This window comes from Lissotriton vulgaris, chromosome 1_1 (genome assembly GCF_964263255.1).
Source record: "Lissotriton vulgaris chromosome 1_1, aLisVul1.2, whole genome shotgun sequence".
In the NCBI taxonomy this organism is placed as follows: Eukaryota; Metazoa; Chordata; class Amphibia; order Caudata; family Salamandridae; genus Lissotriton; species Lissotriton vulgaris.
In genome coordinates, this window is record NC_141685.1 from 454,882,534 (window position 1) to 454,899,275 (window position 16,742).

Sequence of the window (16,742 nt, forward strand, 5' to 3'; positions counted from 1 at the left end):
CATGAGATCACGTGATCGCGACGATGGACTAGTGTTCAGTCCTCATTTACTTCCTAAACAATATTAAGTAAATGTCGATAACTGGTATAAAAGAATACCAAATTGGTATAGAACCTCAATAACAATAATAATGAATAATAAATGAATGAATTTCAATACAATTCCGAAAAAGTGCAAACTACGAAAAACAATACTGCATGTTATTCATAACTTTGTTTCCACAATGTATATGGCTCTGAGACCCTGCATCATGCTAATCACAAGTGCAATAAAACGTGCATTGAAAAATAAACAGTTACTAAAAGAAAATGATGTCGGCCATTTTAGGTAGGGGAATTCTCACTCATAACGTTGTGCAAGGAAATATTGTCGGCTTTCCCAAAGTCTGTTTATAGAAAGCAGGATAATTCTATCCTGTCATTCAGTCCGTTAGGTTGTAGGCTGCCCATCTTCTTTATCCAAAAGTATTCGGATCTCAGTCTTTGCTTATGTGAGTCTTTCTCAGGGTGATGTTTAATGACTTCCAGTATGGTAAAGCGTAATTGTGCAACATTGTGTCCTGCTTCCAACCAATGTGCAGTCAATGTAGATTTTAGATTTTTCAACCGAATGTTGCTCTTATGTTCTGTTATTCTTACTTTTATTTTTCGTTCAGTTTGGCCTATATACAATTTTCCACATGGGCACTTAATACCATAGATAACGTTTTTGGTGTCGCAGGTTCCTGAATGTAACAAGGTCACCTTCTTACCAGTCATTGGATGTGTGAACATTTGTCCTGCCATCACATTATTACAATGGATGCAATTTTCGCATCTCTGCATACCTTTATGATTGGTTTCATTCGATTTGTTTTTCTTTTTTAAAAGTTCTTTCAAGTTTTTGGACCTGTTATATGCAAACGTTATCCGATCAGCAACTAGTGGTTCTAGATCAGGTTCTCGTGCTATGAGTGCCCAATGTTTTCTCATAATGTTGGCTATTTTCACTGATTGTGTAGAATGTTTCAGAACACATACTGTCATTTTGGTTTCACTTCTCTCTTTGGTAACAAGTAAAGACTCTCTCTTCATGTTCAAGACTTTAATTTTGGATTCTTCCAATAATGGTTTAGGATAACCTCGTTGTTGGTACTTTTGGATCTGTTTGTCGATGGTGGAGAGTAGATCTTGTGGATCGGAGGTGATCCTTTTTTGACGGATAAATTGAGACATTGGAAGATGTTTCTTCAAGGAATAATGGTGAAAGCTTTGGTAGTGTAGGCCACTATTTCTGTCCGTTTCTTTAGTGTGCACACTAGTTCTTATCCTATTCTGTTCAAGATGAATTTTTACATCTAAAAATGCCAATTCTTTCTGGTCCATTTGATGAGTAAATTTAATGCGATCATGAACTGCATTTAATCTTTGAATGTTGTTAGTTAGTTCTTCCTGCTTACCCTTCCATATGAGGAAGATATCGTCAATGTATCGTTTAAATACCATTAATCCCGTTGTCCAATTCGTGTTGTGAATTATATGGTCATGCTCAAATTTTGCCATAAAGGTGTTTGCGTAGGACGGCGCCCCCGCAAACCCCATAGAGGTCCCACTGCACTGTTCATAGAAATTGTCTTCCCAGTTGAAGTAACTGTGTAATAGAGCAAACTGTAACAGTTCCAGCATCAATGTTTTTTCTCCACCACTCACTTCATTATTCAGTAAACACCATTCCATGGCTTCAATTCCCTCACTGTGCGGGAATGAAGTGTACAGAGCTGTCACGTCAATAGAACACAACCGTATTTCTTCATTAGTTGGGATGTTTACTGTGGATAACATGTTGAGGAATGCGGTGGTATCTTTTATATGTGTGCTCCATTTCTGCACTAGAGGTTGTAGGAACCAATCCAGGTATTGACCCAGTGGTTCTGATAATGATCCACATGCCGAGACTATGGGTCTAAAAGGAGGTCTCTTGGGGTCCTTGTGTATCTTTGGGAGCATGTAAAATTGGGGTCTCCTAGGATGTTTGGTATTCAAAAATTGGTATGTCTTCAAAGTGATCCATTTCATCTCTAAGGCTTTATCCAGAATTGTTTTAAGTGTCATTCCAAAGGTTTCAGTCGGATCTTGATCCAACTTATGGTAAATATTTTCATCTTGAAGATGGGCCTGTACACTCTCTTTGTAGTAGGTAGTGTTCATCACCACTATAGCTCCCCCTTTGTCCGCCTTTATTATAGTGATGTCATTAGCGTCTCTCAGGGTTTGTAAGACTTGCCATTCTTTTCTCGAAAAATTACTGGTGGTGCCACTGGAATAGTTGATTTTCTGAATTTCAGATGTTATAATTCTTTCGTATGCATCAATGGTTTTGTGTGAGGTAGGGGCACAGAATGTGCTTTTAGGTCTGAATTCTTTCAAATCCATCTCTGGTCTTTCACTCGGTGGTAGATTGTTGAAGAAGTTCTTTAACCTCAAATTCCGTAGAAATTTGTAAATTGATATTTCCGTTTCTTGGGCATTAGATTTATATCTTGGAACAAACGTTAAACCTTTGTTTAATACTTTAGTTTGAGCCTTCGTCAATTGCTTATCTGATATATTGATGACTAAGTCGGTTTCGGTTTCTTTGATCTCAATTCTCTCTCCGCTACCGTTTCTTTCACTTGTGTTTTTTCTTTTTCCTTGTCCCCTCCTTGTCTTGAGGGCTCTGTTATTGTTATACTTGTTGATGGAGCATTGTTTGCTGCCGGGCTGATGTCTAAAAAAGGAGCTTTATTTTGTTGATCTTTGCGTTTATCCTTTGATATGGGTCTCCTGTTTTGTGCTGTATCAGAGTCAGATACCACGCTTTCTTGTGATGAACTGACGTTAGTTTGCGGTTGTTGCCACTTCCTTTGATTATAAACTTCTGCCCAACTGTATACTTCTTCAAGTTTATAATCTATTGTGTCTCTCCGGTATTTTTTGATCTTTCTATCCTCAATCTCTTTTGCATATCTTTCCAGCTTTTTATTAACCTCTTCAAGTGTAGCTGATAGGTCTTCAAATTGATTCAACTCAGTTTTTACATTAGCCAGTTCTTCTTCGATTGTTCTTAATTCTTTTGACAACTCTTCCACGATCAGCAAAATAAGATCCAAACTGCATTTGTTCAAGATTTGATACCATTTCGTTAGGAAAGCCTTGTTATTCCTGCATAACATAGGTGTAAGCGCTATTCTTAAACCCCTAGGGATTCGTTGGTTCCTGTGGTAGTGTATTAAAGTTGTCGCGTGCAGTCTTTGATTTATTTCCCGTTTGCTTGCATATTCCAGTTGTTTTAACAATTGATTTACTGTGCTTGGCTGTGGGCTTAAGGCTTGAGATCAAAGAAACCGAAACCGACTTAGTCATCAATATATCAGATAAGCAATTGACGGAGGCTCAAACTAAAGTATTAAACAAAGGTTTAACGTTTGTTCCAAGATATAAATCTAATGCCCAAGAAACGGAAATATCAATTTACAAATTTCTACGGAATTTGAGGTTAAAGAACTTCTTCAACAATCTACCACCGAGTGAAAGACCAGAGATGGATTTGAAAGAATTCAGACCTAAAAGCACATTCTGTGCCCCTACCTCACACAAAACCATTGATGCATACGAAAGAATTATAACATCTGAAATTCAGAAAATCAACTATTCCAGTGGCACCACCAGTAATTTTTCGAGAAAAGAATGGCAAGTCTTACAAACCCTGAGAGACGCTAATGACATCACTATAATAAAGGCAGACAAAGGGGGAGCTATAGTGGTGATGAACACTACCTACTACAAAGAGAGTGTACAGGCCCATCTTCAAGATGAAAATATTTACCATAAGTTGGATCAAGATCCGACTGAAACCTTTGGAATGACACTTAAAACAATTCTGGATAAAGCCTTAGAGATGAAATGGATCACTTTGAAGACATACCAATTTTTGAATACCAAACATCCTAGGAGACCCCAATTTTACATGCTCCCAAAGATACACAAGGACCCCAAGAGACCTCCTTTTAGACCCATAAATATCTTCCTCATATGGAAGGGTAAGCAGGAAGAACTAACTAACAACATTCAAAGATTAAATGCAGTTCATGATCGCATTAAATTTACTCATCAAATGGACCAGAAAGAATTGGCATTTTTAGATGTAAAAATTCATCTTGAACAGAATAGGATAAGAACTAGTGTGCACACTAAAGAAACGGACAGAAATAGTGGCCTACACTACCAAAGCTTTCACCATTATTCCTTGAAGAAACATCTTCCAATGTCTCAATTTATCCGTCAAAAAAGGATCACCTCCGATCCACAAGATCTACTCTCCACCATCGACAAACAGATCCAAAAGTACCAACAACGAGGTTATCCTAAACCATTATTGGAAGAATCCAAAATTAAAGTCTTGAACATGAAGAGAGAGTCTTTACTTGTTACCAAAGAGAGAAGTGAAACCAAAATGACAGTATGTGTTCTGAAACATTCTACACAATCAGTGAAAATAGCCAACATTATGAGAAAACATTGGGCACTCATAGCACGAGAACCTGATCTAGAACCACTAGTTGCTGATCGGATAACGTTTGCATATAACAGGTCCAAAAACTTGAAAGAACTTTTAAAAAAGAAAAACAAATCGAATGAAACCAATCATAAAGGTATGCAGAGATGCGAAAATTGCATCCATTGTAATAATGTGATGGCAGGACAAATGTTCACACATCCAATGACTGGTAAGAAGGTGACCTTGTTACATTCAGGAACCTGCGACACGAAAAACGTTATCTATGGTATTAAGTGCCCATGTGGAAAATTGTATATAGGCCAAACTGAACGAAAAATAAAAGTAAGAATAACAGAACATAAGAGCAACATTCGGTTGAAAAATCTAAAATCTACATTGACTGCACATTGGTTGGAAGCAGGACACAATGTTGCACAATTACGCTTTACCATACTGGAAGTCATTAAACATCACCCTGAGAAAGACTCACATAAGCAAAGACTGAGATCCGAATACTTTTGGATAAAGAAGATGGGCAGCCTACAACCTAACGGACTGAATGACAGGATAGAATTATCCTGCTTTCTATAAACAGACTTTGGGAAAGCCGACAATATTTCCTTGCACAACGTTATGAGTGAGAATTCCCCTACCTAAAATGGCCGACATCATTTTCTTTTAGTAACTGTTTATTTTTCAATGCACGTTTTATTGCACTTGTGATTAGCATGATGCAGGGTCTCAGAGCCATATACATTGTGGAAACAAAGTTATGAATAACATGCAGTATTGTTTTTCGTAGTTTGCACTTTTTCGGAATTGTATTGAAATTCATTCATTTATTATTCATTATTATTGTTATTGAGGTTCTATACCAATTTGGTATTCTTTTATACCAGTTATCGACATTTACTTAATATTGTTTAGGAAGTAAATGAGGACTGAACACTAGTCCATCGTCGCGATCACGTGATCGCATGCTTAGCCAATTACAGCGCGCAGAGCTTTAAATAGCCACACACTAAATGTTTGGAAACAGCGGATTGGTTGACATCTCGGAAACCTGGGACGTTCGCATTTCCTAGTAAGTGAAGCGCTAACGAGGAGCAGGGCGTTTGTTAGGCTCAAGAAGTTTTGTTTTATTTAACGGTTATTTTCGTCAGAACATGTTAGAATAGGTTTCCACGGAGCGCGCAGTTAGAACTTTTTGCCAGATACGCTAGTAGCTCTTTCTAATGTAACGGTCATTTTCGATTTTATACCTTCATGGAACTGGGTGAACACTGTAAGTTTGGCCATTTAGGGATCGCCATGTGATTATATAATATGATTTTTTGATCTTTGTGTTTGCATAAAATGACAGAGTGGTAACAAATGCATTTGGATGTAGTTGTACATATACTGAGATGGTTATGAGGCTGATTGCATTTTTCTTGATTTTTCTAATAGAGACCCCCGAGGAAGGGTCACCATAGACCCGAAATGCATTGGGTAAATGGGAGATGTTAATATGAAATGTCCTGGAAACAAAAGGATTCGCATTAATTAAAAAGATGAAATAAACATGAAAGTTTGAAATAAGAATAATCTCATTGAATGGACTATTATTGTTTATGAATATACCAGAAGAGAACCAAGGTGGTTCTAGTAAAAGTGTGCATAACATTAGCATCTAGACAACGGGATTGCCCGCTGACTCCCAATTTCATATGTTCACAAAGTGTTTCCAGACTAAACACTGGGTTAATGTTGCACAACAACAAATGGATTAAACAAGAAGAGAATATATAAAAAACCAGAGTGCTGGATGGACTCAATAAAGATTTTGTCAAAAACAGAATAATGTCATGATCAATGCCAATAGCTCTAACTTTAACAAAGACGAGACCATTGCATTGTAAATGATTGTTTTTCTCTTATCTTGTGTGTCCTTTCTCTCGGACTACTCTTTCCTCTGCTCCTCTAGCGACACCACCAAGTTCAACGGCATGATGGTGCCGGTGCCCAGTTTCAGGTACGTTTGTAGGTACCCAGTGAACAACACTCAATCTAAGTTCTTTAAGTAGAAGGCCTCTAATTCTGCAACAAGATGGAGATACTAAGACACTGTAGGTGAGGGGATAAAATGACAGCGTGGATAGACCGGATAACAAACTAAGCTATAGAAACAAAGTTCAACATCAAAGGCATTGGAAAAGCAAGAGAAAGACTGAAATGAGAGTAAACAAGACATGAGAAAGGTGAGAAAAGGATGAATTTTAGTGTGTGTGGTTACACATGAAAGCCTAGCTTTAATGCAGTGATATTCTGCATAAAATAATCATTATAACCCAAATGAACCCGGAATAAAGAAAATCTGTGAAGCTTGTTCTGGGCTCTTGAGCTAGGTTTGCACTTTATAAATTCCCATACACAGAAGCTTATTATTATTGCACGATGCAATAATAATAATAATGTGTTTTCTAAAGCGCATAGCTACCTCAAATGGTGTCCTAGTGCTAGGTACAGGTATCTGCCGGCCTAAATACAGCTGTTAAACCCCCATAAATTCCAAGCTAAAAAAAAAAACAGGTTTTGAGTTTTGTTTCTGAAAAGACATGCAAACTAGGCCTGACGAACATTCAGGGGCAGAGCATTCTACAATTTTGGGCATAATAGATGAAAGAGATCACAACTATGCGCACTTCCTTTACTTTGGGAACCATCACCAACATCTCCCCTGCAGACCGTAAATTCCTCAATTGTACATATGGTCTGACGAAGGAGAGAAGGTCCAGTGGACCTTTGTTAGCAAATGCCTCGTGACAATAACACAAGGCTTTAAAAAAGGATCTCTGCTTCACCGACTGCCAATGAAGCTTTTTAGGCGCTGCCCCAATAGAGTCAGGCTTTTGCAGGTTCAATAATAGATGTTCAGCAGCGTTCCATACTCTTTGTAGTCTCTTAATCAGTCCCTGTGTGACTACAAGATACAAAACATTGCGATAGTCAAGCCTAGACACAATCTGGGCCTGAACTACTGTTTTTTGCAGACTGGCAAGAAAGACAACATTTTCCTCAATATCTTGAGCAGTCCAAAGCATTTTCTGCCACTGCAGTTATTTGACTGTTAAAAGTCATGTTTGTTAATCAAACCAAATGTCAAGATTCTTGTAATGTGCACAGCTCTTTAGGCCACCCTGCTGTGGACCGGATGTTGGAAGGATTGCCCATGCTCCATAGATCGGTCTTCGCAGCATTGAGCCTAAGGCAATTTAAGTCCTTTCACCTAGCAAGGCAGAGGCATAAAGAAGTAGCCACATGGGAAGAGTTCTCTGACAGTGTGATGATAAACTCATATGTGTATGAGACAATCGTAAACCCATAGCATTCGATGACCTCCGCCAACAGTCAAACCTACACATTGAACAAGTGTGGACTCAAGGAGGTAAGGTTTTTTGCGACACCTGAAAGGAGTGTCCCAGCAAAAACTAGGCGACCCAACTCAGCACTTTGGGGCCCTGTCGCGGGGCAAAAAAAGATAACGCTTTGATTTCTGTTTACTTGCAACAGTTCATACAATAACTGAAAGTCTCAGTTCTTTGGGTCTTAGGATTAATGTGGGAATAGCCGTCTTCTTTAGCAGCCAGTATGCTCCACCATGGAATCCGGAGTGAGGTAGGATCCAGTTATTCCTAAAATAACAAGCATTTACAATGCAACGGGCTCGCCTTTGTAAAAGTTAGAGCTATTGGCATTGTAAATGACAAATTTTGTACTTATGTTTTGGTTTTGAAAACAGATAAATAAATGGCATTGTCATTTACAATGCCAATAGCTTAATCTCTCACAAATGCGAGACCTATTGCATTTGCACACACACACACAGAGCCACACACACAGACAGAGCCACACAGACCCACAGAGCCACCCACACAGAGTCATTCACATAGAGCCACCCACACACACACAGCCACCTACACAGAGCCACCCTCACACACACAGCCACCTACACAGAGCCACCCTCACACACACAGAGCCACCTACACAGAGCCACCCTCACACACACAGATCCACCTACTCAGAGCCACCCTCACACACACAGAGCCACCCACACATAGAGCCACCTACAAAAAAAGCTATCCACACAGAGAAAGGCACAGGCACTTCCATGAAGTGTCAACTTATGCCAGTGGGGTGAGGGAGTGTGTGGGGGCTTCACCCCGGCCCCTGGCTGGAGGGATGGGTCTTCCATGAAGTGTCAACTTATGCCGATGGGGCAAGGGAGTCTGAGAGGGGGGAGCTGGGAGGGGGGGGGGTTCACCCCTGGCTCCAGGCTAGAGGGGTGGGAGGTTCGGGAGGGAGAGTACACAAGGACTTCCATGAAGTGTTAACTTATGCCGGTGGGGCAAGAGAGTGTGAGAGGAGAGAGTGGTAGGGGGTTCGCCCCGGCTCCAGACTGGAGGGTCTTCCAATTCAAGAAGTGTCCATGTGTGCCGGTGAGGGAGGGGGAGCTGCCGGGTGTGGGGAGAGGGCAGGGTTAAGGTAGTTATGGGCGAGAAGGAGGGGTTCAGTGTGAGTGACAGAAGGTATGAAGAGTGAGGGCTTTGTAGGTATTGAAGGAGAGGTCAAAGGTGAGCAGTGACGTGTGGGTGACAGGGAGGCTGGAGAGGGGAGACAGTAGTGAACCTGTCGCACCCTGGGCCCGAGATCTCAAGGGGGAGGGGTGGGTTGGGAGTGTCAGAAGGGGGGGCACCAACTAGAGAAATGAGGGGGGGGCACTTTTTCACGCAATGTGGGACGTTTTATGTCGTTTAAACCTACTGTTTGTATTTAAAGCTGCACACACGTTGTTAACGCTTCGAAGCAGTTATCTGTAGTAATCGAGAAAGTAAACCCTTCGAATGTGAATACGCAACATTGTAACTTGTAGTTTCACGTACATGAATGTGTGTAGCAGAGCGGCAGCTACAAGGCGGTGGATGTGCGTGTGTGTGCGTGTCTGTGTGTGCGTGCACATGTCTGTGTGCGTGGGCGTGTGTGTGCGTGTCTGTGTGTGATTGCCTGTTCAAACCCCTGCAGGACTCAGGAGCAGCCGAGCACTGATTTGATGGGTATCGTATTCCTGAAAAGAGTGTAACACTAAAGGTGTGTCTGTGTGGAGCAGTGAGCCCTGGTGGTGTGTTGTGTGTACACACCAGTAACACGGCCTGTGGCTGTCGACGCCACACACGAAAGCACAGCGTCGCTGGACTGCAAACTAGAATCTGTCATTAAAAACAAGTTCGGAAACCTAATCCGAACCAGCACCAGAGCCCCTTCACTCGCCCGCCGCCCAGAACGGATCGGAAAACCCTTCTCTTCACAGGACACCCGCTCTCTGATGCATGCACTTTTTATAGCGCCGAGAGGCAGCGGAGCACTGTACAGGCCCAAAGACACTGAAAAAGTTGCTGCAGGTTTATTACATACAACATTATATAATCATAGTGGGTTATCTTACGGGCGATCCAAGGGCAGGCCACATTCTCGCCACCTGCCCGCCTGACGAGCCAGGCAGCACCGTGGCGAACCACCTATGTGCTGCCCCTTCTGGTAATAATTATACTCACGCCCCTTGTGGGGCGGAGCGTAGCTAGGCAAGCCCCCGGTTGCACAGGCCCACAACCGCCCGAAGGACTACTGGGGCGCCGACACGGGTTCCCGGAACCTCCCCGGAGGCCCCAGGTCCTAGGTCTTAGGCTCTGGCACCCCTATGTGCCCGCTGAGGTACCGTGCTGCACCTCTCTGCATCCAGATCGCCCTGTAACTCCGCCACAGGCCGGCTGGCGGCAACCGTCGTCACCCGGGCCCCCCACTACCTAGCTTCCTTCCTACCTGCAACCTTATTCCCTACAGTGCTAACTGTAGGTCTAGGAGGAGACGGTCCATCCCTACAGGTGAGAGATGGACCCCGCCACCTCATGGTAGCCCTTGATCTTTTCCTGAATCCTAACATGCCTGACGAATCCCAGAGCCCTCTGCCTGGTGAACTTGGCCATGGCACTGTTGACTCTTCTCCAAGACCTTTCAACTGCTTCGCAGGATTCGGCACCCTGCGTAGCACGATCTCCGGCCATGCCTGACATTGCCCCCATGCATTTACCGACTACCCCCAGGTTCATTATTTAACTATGTAGAGTAACATGGTCCTTCCTAAATACGTGGGGTTGTTGCCCCCCAGGTGAATGACCAGCTGGTTGGGAGGGGCTCCGCGAGGCAGAGAGACTGCCTACCAGTGCTATTGGGTCGAGGAGGATTTAAACTTGGCCTCGCACAGTCGCTATACTTACTAGCTCAAGGCGCTCCGAAAGCCCAGCTGGGCTTTGTGTTGCCCCTTTGTGTGGCCTGGGGCAAGTGTGCAACTGAACCCACCCCAGATGGGACCCGGACCCACAATTCCTGGCTTAGGAGGACAGTGCCTTATCCATTAGGCCACTGGTGCTACCTATCAAGTTGGTTCCCAGGGGGTAAACCATAATTATCTTGCACCATGACCACATCCTTGGCCCTCCATGGTCCCACGCCTTCCTGCCAATGATGGCTTCCTTGAGGAATGTTAAATAGTTATGTTCCGCAGTGTTTGGACTGCAAACTACTATGTTTTATGTAAGGTTCCACCAAGTGCAGCACTCCGTAACAATTGTAAATATGACGTGTTGCATGATTAGGACAACCTGCCAAAGTGTCCAAACGCAACTAAGCATTCATACCCTTACTTTGGAAAGTGACCATCACAGGCCCCCAAAACGGGGCAAAATGCTAGGGCAACCGGGGGCCAACCTCACACTTGACTGGTGATTTGCTCCAACAACTGGCAGCTGCTAGCTCGTCCCCCTCATGGGACCCTTGCTTGACAACATTGCAAGGGGGGGGGGGGGGGGCAGAAGGACTACTTACCATGCACCATTTACACAGTGTCTTAAAAGACCCATGTTGTGCTGCCTACACATAGTGTTTCTGGCCCTGCACTAGCGGCTCCTACTTTGGCGTAGGGTCAAAACGCATCACCAGGCGCATTCCGCCATAATGGATGATCAGACTGAGCCGAGGGAGAGGTATCTACCTGGGCTTATTACATAAGCTAGACCTGTGTTTCTGCCTCCCCCCCACAAGAGATCTAAACAGGGTTGTGTCCTTGCCCCCTACTTCTACAGGCAGTGCCCCCAAGGATATGAAGATATCTACACTAGGAATTGTCCTGCGCCCTGCACTGCTCACTGGACTCCTTATTGTGCAGTCACCAGTGCAAGCCTACGTCCTGAAAGGCCAGCCATCTTAACACACTGGCAACGGATCAACCGAAAATGGGTGGCTGGCGCATAACTTGACTCATATGCTCTGAACAGGGTGTCCTGCCGGAGCCCCAAAACCACCAACACACCCACGCTAGGGAGGTGGTAGATAGTTCCAAACCTAATATGCTGCAAGGTACACGCCCCACCACCAGGCTCTCCAATTTGCTTGCTCTGACCGGCAGATGGAGACATCCGATCCAAGAATAACAACCCGCGAGGACACTTGAAGCATAGCATAACAAAACACAACAAAACAGCATAGCTTAACAAAACAAAACAAAACATAGCATGGCTGAACAAAACATAACAATACATAATAACATAGCAAAACACAACGTAGCATACCAACACAACAAAACATAGCATAGCATAACAAAACAAAGCATAGCATAATAAAACACAACAAAACATAGTATAGCATAACAAAGCAGAGCAAAACATAGCATTGCATAACATAGCATAGCAAAACATAGCATAGCATAGCATAACAAAACATAGAATAGCATACAGCATCACTCAGCACCACCACAGCATCACTCAGTGGCACCACAACATCACTTAGCTCCACCACAGCATCAATCTGTGCAACCATTCAACAACAACTGGTTCAAATATGTTATCTCAATGTTTCAAGCTTTATTACAAATGTAACAAAAAGATGTTAATATTTGACATATGTTCTTGGATTTTCGTCACAATAAAATACACTGAACATAATCTTCACAAATTTTATTTACAAAAGTTTAAGCTATTGCCATTATAAATTACAATAACTTTTATTTAAGTATTAATTATTAAAAAAAATAAAAAACATTGTTATTTGTAATATCAATACATGTAAGTCAAGTAAATACAACACATATTGCATTACAAATGCTGTAGGTGTCACATTTGCGAGAGTTATAACTATTGGCATTGTAAATGACAAAGCTATCAATTTCCAAAAACAAAACCTAAATTAAAAATGTGTCATTTACAATACCAATAGCTCTAACTTTCCTAATACGAGACCTATTGCATTGCAAATGCTAGTTAAAGAGGGTCGACTGAAAACAGTGGGAGGTGTTTTTTATGTTTTATCAAGCAGGGATAGTTAGCAGTTGTTTCAAGAAAGCAATTTAATTAACAGGCAAGCTACTGGGTTTAAAAATTGCATTTTATGTATGTTCTTACTGCCTATTTTGTAATTCTCTGCTGGGGAGCGCTCTCATCGCTTGAAGTAAAATTGTAGTTCTTCTATTTTTGTGAAATGACCTGGTTTTTGGCTTTAAAATTCTGGTCACCCTAAGCTGGAAATTAAATGTTGTATTTTCTGATTAATGTATTCAAAAAATGCTCATGATATGGGAACCCTGAAGGTCCATAAGCCCCCTGCACTACCCTAAAAGTAGCGTAAAGGAGGCGAGAAAGGATAGCTCTGTTTAAACTGAAGCACGGAGTCTCTCTGTAGGGCTGTCTGTCGGTAAATAGTACTCTAGTCCTGGTGGAACGTGCCAGGCAGTCTTACCCACTGTACAGATGCACTTTTTCTTAAGTACACAAAGTCTTTGGCAAGCTCTACGTTTTCCACAAGCCCGTGCCAGCAAGGCCGAGCCCTCGCGTCAGTGTGCACTCATACCTTCCAAATAAAGGAAGTGGGGAAGAAACACCTCCCGGGCGGACGCTGCTGTTCACCGAGAGCCACACGCGGCTGTCAGGCAGGAAGAGCAGCGAGGCCAGGGCGCTGGAGTGTCATTACCCTGCGCCGGCGCTGGGGGCCGTGCAGACTCGGAGGAAGAGCGAGACACATACAAACTTCCCGGCGGCGTGCTTAGGTGACGGGGAGGAGCCGTGCATAACGTACACTGGAGCACCGCCGAGGACAGGGGACGTGGAGAGCCGCCACGGGGCAGGATACCTGGGGAGAAGGAGCAGGACAGCTCGGGAAGCGCAGAGGGCCCCGGCTCGTTCGTAGGCCCCGGAGGCGCCCTCTGCTTGAGCTGCGACGTGGCTAGCCTGGGTCTTTCCCCGAAGCCCAGTTGCTGCCAGCCTTGTTACTCCTGGTTTACGGCGGGGGAGGGGCCTCACGTTTCCTTCTCGGAGAGCGCCCACCTTTAACTCAAATCCAGGAGTCGTGTGGGGCAAAATGGCGGCGGCCGTGGCCTATGGCGCAGCGGCACCCCCGCTCTACCCGCCCCCACCCGTACCCCCCGAGAGGTGGAGGTGGTGCGGGGAGCTGGATCCCGAAGAGATCCAGAACCGGCTGCAGAAAACACGCTGGGAGCTGTGCAACCGCAGAAAGATCCTGATCAGGAATTTACCACAGGACTGCAGCAGCCAGGTATGTGTTGGAGCCAATCGAGTGCTAGAAGAGGAGTGGGTTTAACGGCGCCAGGCATTACTTGCAGCTCCAGGTTCTAGTGGGGAGAACTGGATCTCAAGGGGTCTCGAGAGAGCATTAAGTACCATGTGCCTGCAAGTGAGGGAGCATAACCTGCAATATAAAGTGGTCGAGAACTGGGATACCGGGTGTTTACAGGAGTAGACCACTACTTTTAGAAGAAGAAGAATCCAGATGTTACTCTTAGAGATTTGCCCGTCCTATTGTATTGGAGACCTGTAGGGAAACTGCTCCTAAGTCAGGATATTTGCACTTAGGATGCACTAGCTAGGGCACAACACAATTAATGAGGCCATTCCGATATTCATGGGTTAATACCTGCAACGCTGGGAACCGAGAAAGTTGAATTATTTGCAGCGCAATGCAATCACTCGAAGTCAAATAGGGGGGCTACAATATCACGTGTATCTTAGTGGAACTACCAGCACCACGGTATTCGTGTAGGGGATGCTACTTGAGAACGTTATCCTCGTGGGCCTCCTGCAGCACTGCTCCTTGCAGCACTAAATACACAGAAGACACTCGCTGCAGTACTGAGTAAAGCATATCGACAGTAGGTCTTTTTTTGAGCAACCAGAGTTGCTTCTTTGGTATCTACAGGAATACCATCTTCAACCATGGGTACTCACGCTGGTACTGTCTGCAGCACTGTGCAGCAACCAGTGCTTGAAACGAAAGTAGAGATTAACTAATGGGTAAAGTCTGTCTAAATATGTGAACATTTATGGATTTATTTCCAGTTCTCTGCGGATAAAGGAGGCAAATATACAGAAACTAACAAATGAAAGAAAAAAAAAGTGTTGTTCATCTAGTGCCAAATTTAATGAGCAAGCTACTTCAAATTACACAAGAATTTATTTTCAGAGTTCATGAATGTTTCTAAAGATTTACCGAAATACGTAGGGTCTTTGTGCCTGTCTTGTATATCTCGTTTCAACTCCAAGTAATGTGATTTATGTCAAGGTCTTTGCCACTCTCACGCATCTTTCCTTAGCACAGCGCTCAGGAGCCATTCTGTCTCAATGCAGGGTAACAGCAGGCTCACACACCTTGCCTTAGGCCTTGATTTGCATGTTTGTATACCTGACATTCCACACGTTTAGTGCATTACATTGTAGGATTTGAAGTATAAGAGTTTTGGGCTGGTTGGCTCTCTTTGTTAAAACGTATAATAAAAATATCTGCTGCTCAGCTGAGCCCGCAACTCAGAGGACCTGCTTTTGAAATTGGTGAGTGTAGGTCAAGTTAATGCCTATGGTCTAACTACTGTAGTTTCTACCATTGCTGCTTCGCCTTATTGGAACGCGGGCAATCCCTTGTCCTAGAAGACGGTACTGCACACATCATACTCACTGACTCGAAATGAAGGGGAAATAAACATCTGTAAATAATTTAAAAAATTGCAAACACAGCGACTGTCTCGACTTATGTTGCAAATCATTCCACTCTAGGGACCCACAAAGGCTCTTGCTGCACTAGATAGTAACTGCAGAGTGCCTTCAGGATTATGCACTGTGTAACTCTTAGTGCTTATGGTCATGAGGCCTCTCACTGTAGTACAAGGTGCACATGGTGGGGAAAATGTACATTTGGGCATACTTGCATGTCAGTGGTTGCATCACTGGCATTAAACAAGTACTAGCAGGGACATTTGCAAAAGTTAAGCACCGCCAGAGCAGCTAGCTAAATGTAAATAACAGCAGACAGGTGCGTGTACGGGTACATCAAGTGAAGCATCACCAGAGCAGCATAGGTTATTGGGCTGTCTAATCCAAAGTAGGGGCATCAGTCAGTGGGTACAGATGAACAGGAAGCCATGTATTTCCATCCTTCAAAGTAGAGCTATGCTTTTAGTTGGCTGGTACTATTCGGTACGGAGTATCGCCACTTTTTATATTTTGTGGAGGAGAGTACCGGCCCTTCTCAAGAGAAATGCAATACCTTTTAATTTGAGAGTACCAACACTTCTCAGAAACAAGCAGGTACTATGGCACAGAATATATGCACTTTTTTCCATTTCAAGCACTGAAGTAGAGTATAGATGTGTTATGTACTTTTACTGTAACAGAAAAGCGAAAAACTGATTCAGGCAGTGCTGGATGAGCAGTTGGGAGTTTGTGGTGAAACGTGCCTCAAGAATACTGTTAGCAGTATCTTTAAATTCCAATGCTACCTGACTGCCCTAAATTCCACAGAGCACCCTGCAGTAATGCCCAATACAGAAAAATATCTTCAGGATGATTCGAATGACCATGGATTTAATTCAAATATGGCGTTGATAGAAAGGGAGGGGACACCAACTTGAATACACTCTGAAGAAGAGAGAGGACCACAGCAATTGAGAAAGAAAGCTACAAGCCTGTGAGAGAAGCTGGACCGGAATTTTCCTTGGAACCACGTAATATCAAGGAAAATTCCAAACTCTTTTTAAACTGCTTAGTCAAATGATCGTTGCACAGTAGAGATCCAAAAACTCTTGCATATGAATTGGCCTGGTCACTGGGCAGAGTAGCAGCACTGGCAGTGCATGG

General features: G+C 43.4%; 1 protein-coding gene across 4 annotated transcripts in view; it reads left to right on the plus strand.

Moving 5' to 3' along the window:
* Positions 1–13,437: 13,437 nt before the first annotated feature.
* Positions 13,438–16,742, plus strand: part of RAVER2 (ribonucleoprotein, PTB binding 2) — a 443,388-nt gene continuing 440,083 nt past the window's right edge. The window contains exon 1 of one of the 4 annotated variants that reach the window (XM_086953598.1): positions 13,438–14,151. In XM_086953598.1, coding sequence (XP_086809724.1) covers positions 13,957–14,151 — 195 coding nt within the window. In that variant the 5' untranslated portion in view covers positions 13,438–13,956. The remainder of the gene's footprint in view (positions 14,152–16,742) is intronic. The other 3 variants (XM_086953593.1, XM_086953607.1, XM_086953602.1) reach the window with 3 other exon arrangements.